The sequence below is a fragment of the Cannabis sativa genome, chromosome 8 (genome assembly GCF_029168945.1).
Source record: "Cannabis sativa cultivar Pink pepper isolate KNU-18-1 chromosome 8, ASM2916894v1, whole genome shotgun sequence".
Lineage (NCBI taxonomy): Eukaryota > Viridiplantae > Streptophyta > Magnoliopsida > Rosales > Cannabaceae > Cannabis > Cannabis sativa.
Window position 1 is genome coordinate 26656267 of NC_083608.1, and position 11717 is coordinate 26667983.

At 32.2% G+C, this 11717-nt stretch overlaps 1 protein-coding gene across 1 annotated transcript; it reads right to left on the reverse strand.

Moving 5' to 3' along the window:
• Positions 1-5017: 5017 nt before the first annotated feature.
• On the reverse strand, positions 5018-11471 carry LOC115700053 (protein PLANT CADMIUM RESISTANCE 11-like). The gene is made up of 4 exons (XM_061102674.1): positions 11094-11471; positions 10814-10885; positions 8585-8797; positions 5018-8478 (listed from the first exon to the last, which is right to left on the reverse strand). The coding sequence occupies exons 1-4, from the start codon at positions 11296-11298 to the stop codon at positions 8402-8404; spliced, it is 567 nt and encodes a 188-aa protein (XP_060958657.1). The 5' UTR covers positions 11299-11471; the 3' UTR covers positions 5018-8401.
• Between the last annotated feature and the right edge of the window lie 246 nt (positions 11472-11717).

Consider the following 11717-nt stretch of genomic DNA (forward strand, 5'->3'; position numbering starts at 1 on the left):
TTGAAGTAGAAATTGATGAGTTAGACTCTGAATCTGAGAACACACCAGCACCAATTCCAGCATATGTAGAAATGGAAATAGACTCGAGGAACACCCAAAAGAAGACCCTGAAGAATCCGAAGCCGAGCCATGCGTTGAGGACGAATAGTAGTCTCTTATAACTTGTCAAATTTTATCCAAAGAAAATATTTTTGTTCCTATTCAAATAATCTAGTGACTATGTAACTAGAGATCTAGTACGCTTTTAAATAAATAAAGATTTTTCTTCAATCAAATTCTTCTCTTATGACCGAAGTAACTCGCTACGAAAAAAAGTATGAGAAAGACAATTTGCCTCTACTTAGGAATCTACTTTTCACTAAAGTAATGTTAATTCATAAACTGGAAATAAATACTTAAACTAGACACCAAGAACGAGAAGTACAAAAGAATGTGACATCTAAAGCAGCACTTAAAACACCAGGGTCACTAAGAATTTGGTGATACCTTCTTAAGTTATTCAATGCCCAGAGGATGGTGTGATTGTTCAAAAATTAGGTGAAGGAATTCATTGTCAAACTGTTTATATTTTTCCGTACTCCAACTAGTGGAAGGAAGTTAAGACGCCCTAAATATGACACTAAACTGAGACTCGATTGAACCTAAGGATTCAGAGATCAAAACTATTGGTTCAAAGAGCTGGCTTTCAAAAAATGCCTATTTCTTAATACAAAACTTGTACTTGATCCTACAAGCAATGATAGTATTCAAGAGTTATCGGTGCATAAAGACCTAAAAGAGACTGAAAGCTTTCATGGCCTAATATGTAGTAGCCTACACCTTGACAAACCTCAAGGAGAGTATGAAACAAAAGATATGACCTAAATTTGTAACCGAGAAAGCAACTATGTTAGTGTTGCTGCTCAGAGGCAAGGAGAAAATGTACTGCAATGGAAACCTAAGATCAAGAGAATGACGGAAGCACAAACTACACCACACTAGATGCATCTCGAGTCAGTTGTAAAATGGTACAATGATTAGGTAAGGGATGGATAAGTATGCAGAAGGTTGAAATTGGATTCATGATTAGATGTCCTACATGCCAGCATGTAAGACAAGAGCATTAAAAACTAATAAACATGACACGACCCTTGTATTCACAAAGAAGGTGATCTCTATTTGAAGTTTAGTATATTTTCAAGTGTAAGGTCAAATACAAACCTTTAGGGAATCAGATGATGTCTTGTACGAAGCATATAAACTAGTCGAAGAATTGTACATGTTGCAGCTAATGTAACATAGAGGTTTATAAGAGCTATCATTCTATGAGTGTAAGGACCTAATGGAGGCTTGAAGCGAGGACGTTACAAATGGTATACTTTCCTGGTAAGTTAGAGTAAGTGTTTATTGTCGATAACATTCTCTTACGATGACAATTGGTTGGCCACAATACGTAGGCACCCTATGAGATGTTTATGAGTGCTAAATTTACTTGGAGTGAGGTACCACCTATAAGTGGGTAAGAAGTATCAAGAATGGTAGACAAGATACGACAGAGTATCCACACTGCTCTAACGGATGCAGAATGATGAGGATTTAACAATGATAAAAGGTGACCGTATGTTCTTAAAGGTCACTTCAATATGGAAATTTTATGTACCTCAAAAGAAACGGCAAGTAAAGCATGAGATATATAGATCCACCTTCAATAGCGAATATGCATAACAAATTTTACATTTTAATGTGAAAAAGATATGTATCCGATCCCACGTAGATGCTTAAGTATGAGAATTTGAAACTACATTAGGATATGGGTTGTATGACATGTCAGTATGCGTGATAGGAAAAAGGAGAAACAAAAAAAATAAGAGTTTACCCCTAGATAAGATCCTATAGAGTGAAAATTCTAATAGAAAAGCTGTGAATGGGTAAGGATATAAGGAGACGATACCCCGAGTTTTGCTGGGTTGAAGTTAATTTTGAGGACAAAATTCCTTTAAGGAGGGTAGATTGTAATAACAAAAAAAAAATGTTATTATTATATAATTACGTTATTTATTATTATTATTATTTATTTTTAACTAACTCGATGTGGAGATAGTAGATTCCTTAGAATATTTCATTTTCTCATTAAATAGTATTTTTCTATGTTATGAGAATTATGACATTTTGATAAATTAGACTTTTATAAATTACTATGAGATTTAGACTTAGTTCATTAGGTGTGAAACTTATAGAATTAGGACGTGATATTATTATTAATACAAGTTAATTTTGAGTAAATATTAAAGATAGTAGAGTATCACTTTAAATTGACAATGAGTATTATAAAAGGCTATTGAAGAACCAAATGCGGTTACAAAGGCTTTCTTGGAGTATTATAAAAGGCTATTGGGAACTCAAATGATGCAAAAGAAGAATTTGTTGTCAAACAGGGGCCAGTATTATCTCCACAGCAAGCATAATGGTTACTAGCTAAGTACTCGAAAGAGGATATTAAAAAAGCAATGTTTAGTATCCCTGGAATCAAAGCAGCTGGACTTGACGGATATAGTAGTTATTTCTTCAAAGACAACTTAGAGTAAATTAGTGACGAACTTTGTAAAGCAATCCAGTCATTCCTTAACTAAGGAAATCTGCTAAAAGAAATCAACTCGACAATACTTACACTTGTCCCAAAATCATGTGTCCAAATACTGTAAGTAATTTTTGACCCATAGCATGTTGTAATGTGATTTATAAAGTTGCTACAAAGCTCATACCGTTTGAAGCTAATATTACCTAAGTTAGTAGCATAGAACCAAGGAGGTTTCATAAAAGGCAGACTCATAGCTCATAACATCATGATTTGCCAGGACTTAGTGAGACACTATGGAAGGAAATCATCAAAGCCAAACTGTATGATTAAGCTTAATCTTTAGAAGGCCTATGATACTATAGAATGGGGATTTATTGAAGAAATGTTCCAAGCTTTCAATTTTCCACAAGATTTTATAAAGTTGATAATGACTTCTGTACAGACACCCAGATTCACAATTATGTTCAATGGAACCATGCATCTTTGAATCTAAAAGAGGATTAAGGCAAGGGGATCCAATGTCGCCTCTCATCTTTGTATTGGGATGGAGTAGACGATCACCAGAATACTACAAAGAGTGGGAAGGAAGACTGATTTCGAGTTTCATGATAGAAGTGATTCTTTAAAGCTTAATAATCTAAGCTTTGCAGATGATGTTCTATTATTTTGTAGAGGTAATTTCAAAAGCATATACTATATGCTACAAGGCCTGAAGCTATTCTCAGACACCTCCGGATTACAACTAAACAAATCTAAATCAGCTAATTACTGTAGTGGAATGGATGACAGGGAATCTCAGAGAATCATTGATGTCTCTGGATTCAGCAGGAGTGAGGTACCTTTTAAGTAGCTTGGTGTTCCAATTTGTCCAAAGAAGATTTCACCTGGGGAATGTAAGACTCTTGCAAAAAAGATGATAGCCGGAGTGAGAGCATAGAGTACCAGAAACCTCTCTTTTGCAGGTAGAGTAGTCTTAGTCAACTCAGTATTATTGGCAATACATTCATACTGGAGCCAAATCATGATTTTACCAAAAAAAACTATTGCAGAAATTGAGAGTATATGTCGAGCCTTCCTTCGGAAAGGTCAACCTAATGCCTCGGGTTCAGGTGAAGTTGCATGGAACACTTTATGCCAAACTAAAATAACTGGGGGACTGGTTTTAGAGACATAGCAACCTGGAACACAGTAGCAATGATCAAATATGTCTGGATAATCGCTTCAAAAAAGACAGTTTATGGCTCAAATGGGTGAACAATGTCTACATACAAGAAGGCGACTGGTGGCAATACAAGGCTACAACCCAAAGTAGTTGGTACTAGAGAAAAATTGTGGAAATCAAAGACAAAGTCCATCAATGCATGGACCCGATCCAGTTCTCAGCTCAAGAATATCATATAAGCATGGGCTACAAGCAACTCAGGCCGCCACCAGAAAAGGTACGTTGATATAAAGAAGTATGGTGTAGGTATAGCCAGGCTAAGCATTGTTTCATTATGTGGTTAGCTGTCCAGAACAGGTTAAAAATAAAAGAAAGATTACACTGTTTCCATATTATTGATAACTCCACTTGCACACTTTATGGAACACATGAGGAAACTATTCAATACTTATTTTTCGATTGTGTTTTCACTCGGGAATGCCTTGACCAAATGAGGAAATGGCTGAACTAGAAAGTTTTCACAAACTCTCTAAACAGGTTGCGAAGATGGATTGAAAGAGCAATGAGAGGGAACTTCAAGAAGCAAGTATTTTCAGCAACACTTGGTTATTTGCTATACCGATTATGGGTGACAAGAAATGAGAAATTTTGGGCGGCCACAGTCCATACAACTTATCAAGTGAGCCAATCAAAGTAGCAACAAAGGATAGAATAGGTTGAATTTTATCAAAAAAGATAACCAATGAGGAAACTAAATGGCTTGAGAAAAAGAAATTTATATTTGCATAGATATATGTTTGAGGCTTAGTATCTTTTAGGCTGTGAAAAGTTTGGTTTGTGATTAATGAATATAGCTGGTTCATCAAAAAAAAAATTGACAAGGAGTAGTAATAATTAATAGTAGTGGCAGGATCATACAAAAGCTTAGAATTAGGGTGGTATCAAATGGAATGAAATATGAGAGATAAAATTTAGTTATATAAACGTGTGCATAGGAACCATTAGTTTATATGTAGCAATATTCTTCCTAACTAAGTATTATGAATATATATGTTAAGGAGACAATTTAAAATTTGAATATTATGAACGTTTAGCATTAAGATAATGGACCTAGCAAATAAAGTAGTTAGAGAAATTAGCAAATAGATTAGGATAGTTGTTCCAATGTATACATTTCCTAAATATTTAAAATTTATAAGTAAAGTAACGGAGGATAAGAATAAATATGATTAGTTGTGAGAGTGATTAAGCTATAGGTTTGACCTATTCTCTTGAGACAAATGAAGGCCAGCCAAACGCTAGTAATGGGTCAAGATTATATACACATATAACTTAGTATAGTGAGGTATTGTATTAATGGATATTAGTAGTAGTCACTTGTAGAATAGGCCCTAATCGTGTGGCACTTAAATCAATAAATTTATTTACAAACAAATATATTTTATTTCATACTAGTTGGACATGTAGGCATGGTAATTAAGATAGAGAATTCAAAACATAAAATTAGTGATGAGAGGATGATAAGAAGGCTACATGACAACCTTAGAGAATTAACCTCAAAGAATCAACAAAGAAATATAGTTTGTTATTGATTGTTTGACTCAAAGGAGAGTCTTTCTCAGTAGTGTATTTGTAATTGAGTAGTGAGGTATAGTTACTTATTTGAATTCTTTTGAAGTTAACCTTAAATAATTGAAGAGCCACGCCTTGGCTAGAAAGTAGGGTGTATGGTTAGTGTCTAAGGTTATAAATGGAGGGTTCCTCTCATCATTTCTCACTCATATTCAACACTAGAGATAAAATCTAGCTCTCTTAACCAGTGCCCCATATTCATCATCCAATATTATCTTTTCATCACCACCACCATTGTTATCATTCAAGCTCTATCTAATTTCCATCCTCCACACCGTAAGGTTGAACCTTGAGTTCTTTTCTAATATATATATACAACAATCACCTCCTATACCACCTTATATCACCATTTGTTATCATCAACTGGTAACCATATTCTTTAGTTGAGACGTCGGTGATTGTTTCACCATTACCATCATTATATCACTTTTTATTTGGTTATCATAGGGTGATTGTAAGTTGTTAAATCTAAACTCCAATCTTATTTTTTTAAGGTTATATATAAGATCGCTATTCTTTTATGTTCAAGCTCAAACTCTAATGTTTCTTTATGTGATACTACGATCACAATTTTATTGGGTTGCACGTGGTGGCTGAAACATAGAGAATGATTGTAAGATTTTGAGCTCTAATATATTTCTCATAGACTAGCCTATATTTCTCTTTGAGGACTAAGGACTTCGTGAGTATTGAATAAAGCATACAATAATTCTCAGTGTCACTCCTGCAATCAAAGTTCAAATCTCCACATTCAAAGTAATTAAGGAAATTAAACATAAATTTTTAAGTTTTTTGTATGAAATAATGTTCAAAAGGAGTGGGAATGAGGTATAAGACTTCTAACCTATTTTTAGTTGTTCATTATTATACTATGTTGTTTGAATAATAGACGGTACGATGAGTTCGCATTATTTAAACAATAGATATATATGTTGTATACGGTTTGAATAATGAACGATACAATGGATTCGTATTATCTAAACTATAGATATGTATAAGTAGTTTGAATAATGGTCGGTACAACGGATTCACATTATTTAAACTAGTTATGTTGTTTGGATAATGGCCGGTACAAAGGATTCGCATTATTTAAACAATGATATAGTTATGCTATGGTTATGATATGACTATGATATGGTTATGATATGGTTTGGTATAATTATGATTTCAAATTTAAATAATGTATAGTAGTTTTAAATTAGATATATTAGAAGATAATGGTTAAATATTATTGGGTCTATATGGTAAATAGGGGGCCATTTAGTAGTGGGTATAATTTTATTGAACCCAACCCTCCACCATTTAGTCCAATAGCTCGGGTTTATTTTCTAAAGTTGGACTCGGACGTAACAATTATAATGTGACTTAGAAACTAGTTATTAGTTGCTAGTGACAAGATTAAGCTTATATATATCGTTAGTTCTCTAAATATGTACATCTAAGTTTTAGTTATATTTATGTTTATTTTATGTGACTACGTGACAAGCATTTTCTTATTAAGTTTAGTAGCTCACCCTTGTCAAACTTACCATGTACAGATTAAGGTTGTAAAAGTTAGAAAGTCGGTGGCGAGTTAGACCTTAGAGGCTTGTGTGTGTAATTGTTGAGGGCCATATAATTGAGGGTGGTCTAGGGCACGCTCTATTTATTTTATTAAGTGTTATTAAATTATAAATTGTATTAATTTTATTTATTAATCATTATATTTTTTAGTTCAAACCTTAAATATAAAATATTTTATGTTTATAAAAAAAAGAACATTTTAGTTTTTCTACATTTTAAGGCTTGTAAATAATTTAGTAATTTTATGAAATGTACGGCCTTACAGATGGAAAAACTAAGCCATTTTGTGCTAGTTTGTAACCATCGGATTCGATAACTTGCGCCCTATAGAACTGACGCAAACAGTGTTAAACTAACATTTTTTACACAAAAACTGACACAAAGTGGAAGAAAAAACTAGAAAAAATAATTCAAATCTAAGATATATCTCATATCTATATTCCGATCCATAACAAAACCATATTTAAGATTTAAAATAAATATATAAACACATATTAAAAACCCTATCATAAAAAAAAAAACCATTAATTCTGATCTCAAGTACAGATCTAGAACGCAACCATTTTCGCTATCTAAAACGCAATCAATATGATTCTTGATCACAAGCCCCAAATCAAAAAGAAAATTAATAAATATATAAGATATTAACTAACTAAAGAAAATGAAAAAAGATTACCTTTCGCATAAAGAAGAGATCTACAATTTTTGAGCTGGGAGCTACGACTGGCGACAAGATAACTTTGTCTTGCCCATGGTTGGTAATATTGCTGGGCTAAATTGAGAGAGAGATGAGACGGAGAGGGAGAGATTGATGTTGTTGTCACTGCAGGGATCACCGTTGTGACTTGTGAGACAGAGAAGACGGGAGAGAGGAGGAGGTAGGATCGTGAGAGAGAGAAAGAGAGAGAGAATCGTGGGTGGTTGTGTAGTAGCGACTAATGTGAATTTTAGGGTTAGGGTTTATGTAATGGGCTTCGCCCATCTTCAGTTTTTTTTTTTAATAAATAAAATAAATAAACAAGTCATTTGCATCTTTTCAAAACCAACGCAAACAAACCAATGCAAATGAAGCGAATGTCATAATTTGACGCAAAAATTCTACACCACTTAATAGCGTGATCAGTTTTGAGGGTTGATCAATGGGCCGAAGTAGTAATTTTTGAAGTACGATTTGTTCTTACTCAACCTTTTTCTTTAAAATTAATTGATATATACATATGTTTTACGACTAGCTCATCTAGTATACTCCATCAATAAATAAAACAATTTGAGAATAAAAAGTAAATAAAGCCAAACTATATATCTTTATAGGTCTTAATAATGTCAATTATTAATGCTATCTGATGTCTAATACACATACGTATATAGGTCTTTATTGTAATATTAAATACAGGAAGAGCTTTTGAAGTTCATACTATTCCCTCTTAATAATATTTTTATACATATATAAGGTGCAGTGTAGTCGAGCTATATATTTACTATAGTATTTACCGCTTCATGTTTTTCTGAATTTGTGGGGGCAATGCTGCTAGCCGTTTCTGCCTTGCTACGTTCCCATGCCAACCTACAATTAATTATAAACAGTAGTGTGTATGTTCTGTTCGATCCAATATGTAAATTGGTTAATTAACCAAAAATGAATAAATGATAATAATAAATAAATAATATACCAATAGACATGTCAAGGCCATGACTTTTGAGTTGTCGATACTCTTGGCACAAAGAGCATTGTTCGCAGCAACAATGGACACAGCAGTCAGTGCAAGGGCTCTCCTCTAAGAAATACTGTCCTCTTAATTTGGAGCGATAGAAGCAAGAGTACAAGCACGCCCAACCACTTACGCACATTATCAACGTGTACAGAGCTCCACTCATTCCACAAGCTTTGTTTATTATCTATTCTATATAAAATGTGGCTATATAACCGAATTCTTGATTTATGAGAAATTAGTGGCTGATTTTTTTTTTAAAATTTTGTAACTTTTGTTTTTGATATATATTTCTCATAATTCTTTAACGATACTATAACAGAATTGTTAGTTAATATTATTTTATTATTTATTTAAAATAATGAATTTAATCCTTAAGAAAAATAATGAATTTATTTTTCGTACTTTTAAAAAAAAAATATTTATAATAGTAGACATTTGTTATTCTAACGTACGATTGAAGCGAAATGACCTCCGAAACAAAATAACAAATATCAAATATCAATATATTCTCCAATGGCCAAGTCTTCTTCAACATGGTACTATCTTCTCACTTTTTGGTTCTCTCTTAGTTAGATGTCTTGATGGACGTATTGTCAAAGCTGATATTAAAGATTTGGTTAATACTTATTTGTAAAATGACTGATGCCAAATATCAATATACTAATTTTAATTCTCTGATAATGTAGCTTCTTGCAGCAAAGAGGGACCTGCCAAGGCTAGCATGCACTGCCTGCAAAAGTAAATTACACTGACATTCCTCACTCTCAAATATAAAAAGTAATTTCTAAACTCATAACTACGCTGTAAGTACTATTTTTCATTGTAGGATGATTGGATTCTCTTATGTTGTCTACCCTCTATGAACCATATTCTCTGAAGCTATTCTCTGCTATACTCTTGACATGTCACAACTTTACATATATTATTTGCAAAGAAAACTATTCCTCATTATCATTTGATATTAGATTCATGTGTTGATAAAACGTATCGAGTAAGCAAGCCAATCCACATTAGCTTTAATTTTCTAAATTTATGATGTGACTAAATGTCTGAATTTTCTTCAACATGCTTAATAATTGTTGCTTTTTGGTAGCTCAATGCATTCCAAGAAGCATCAAGTGGGAAGTAAATATTTGTTAATGACCTTGTACTAAAGGTATTGATTATTTGACAAATGTTGAGTTTCAGCAAAATCTTATTCCCTTTCTTTTATTTTTGATAATATTGAGTTTTAGGTTTCTTTGACACATCCAATGTTGTGCAAGTTAAATAAAAATGGTTATGTTGTGAAAATACATCACTCATTGTTTAATTTAATTTATATAATAATATTGTATAGGGTGATTCAACAATGCACCCCCTTAAAAGGGATGTACTGATACACCTTTGACTTTTTTCGGCATCCAGAAAAAATTTTTAGTCTAATTTGTTTTTCATATTCATGTACATTATAACTATTTAAGATAACCTACAAAATTTTGAGAAATTCCGAATAATTTACAATATAGAAAATAATGTTCAAACAGTCTATTTTACATGCGTATAAAATAAAATAGTCACGCGTGCAATACACTGTTTAAGGGGTGCAAATATATTTTTGATTAGAAAACGTTAATTATAATTGATTAATTTTAGCTAAATAATCCTACCAAAATTTAATCTAACAAAGATCTCTCTCTAGAGCAAAAACCCTAGCCTCCAACACAACCTTTACCGGTTTATAACCTTAGTTATAATTTCTTAAGCTATATTTTATCAAAAGCGGACAAATAAGAGTTCACCACTAAAATATAAAGCTTAATGTTAGCTAATAAAAAAGTATACAATCAGTTAATTTACTGTTAAAATTGTCAATACTCTACTAATAAATGCTATATTTTCTGAATTTTGCATGTACACGCGTTGCAACAAATTATTATTTCATAAATATATTTTTTTTTCCTTAAAAATGAACACAGGGTAATGATGTTGAACCTAATAACTAATAATATTTTCTTTTAATTTTTAATTGTAACACTTTTTGATAACGTAAAAAAAATTAGCATAAAATTTAGTATACGTGCCTCGCACGTAACTTTTTGCTAGTATATATATATATATTATAAAGCGTTTATTGGATAATTATTACATTTTTTTAATATAATTAAAACAAAAGAAGCATTATTAATTTTATATAAAATAACTTACAAGTTGCTCCCTGGTCAACCATTTCTGCAATGCGTCCGAATGTGACGCATGGACACCAACATGTTAAGCAGCCTGAAATTAATGTTTGACCAAACTCCACTAAAGTATATCATAAGAGTTGACATTTATAAAAAAACAAAGTGAAAAACTAAAATATTTCTAGTAGTGGCATGAGAACTGTTTGTTCCTTTCCCATTATTTATATATAAACATGTTTAAGCATCATTAATCATCATTTAAAAATACATGAAAATCTAGAGATGTATTATGCACTACTCACAAGTGGGAACATCATCAAAACAATCACAGAGACCAGTGGACCATGGGACTAGAGGATGATGATGAGAGGTTCCATTAACATTATTATTAGTAGTAGTAATTTGAGAAGTTGGTTTGGTAAGGTATTGGGATCGCTCTGAATTTGAAACAAGTGAAGATGTTGGCAAAGGAGAAGGATTATGAGGAGGTTGAGGTTGTGGATCCATCTCTATATCGACGATGTAGTGAATTTAATGTTTATATGTAATGTATACCTTTGATGTGTTTTAGTATATATAACTTTATTAAATATAATAACCACCCACGTACGTACGGTTCCAACTTCAAAATAAAACTACGTACGTACCCCTCCATTTCATAAACGGTTTTCTTCTTTGCAGGTTAATCCGTATTTTTGTAAAAAAAAAAAATTAAATTCATAAAATTTGAAAAACTTTTTTTTTTTTTTTTTGAAAACAATGACCAAAATCATTGATAATGAATAATATCATACAGGTTAAAGGACTAAATACATTCCAAAGAACAAGTTGTTAATATCTATCCGAAGAGCATGCACAGCTAATCCATGTGCAGTCATAATGGCTGAACAAAGTACATAAATTAGGGACACTCCATGAAAATTGGA

Coding starts and splice junctions, on each gene's coding strand:
- LOC115700053 (XM_061102674.1), bottom strand. CDS start 11,298: ATGGATCCACAACCTCAACCTCCTCATAATCCTTCTCCTTTGCCAACA. Junction 10,886..11,093: donor TTTTGATGATGTTCCCACTT/GTGAGTAGTGCA, acceptor CATTAATTTCAG/GCTGCTTAACATGTTGGTGT. Junction 8,479..8,584: donor TGGCCTTGACATGTCTATTG/GTATATTATTTA, acceptor AATTAATTGTAG/GTTGGCATGGGAACGTAGCA.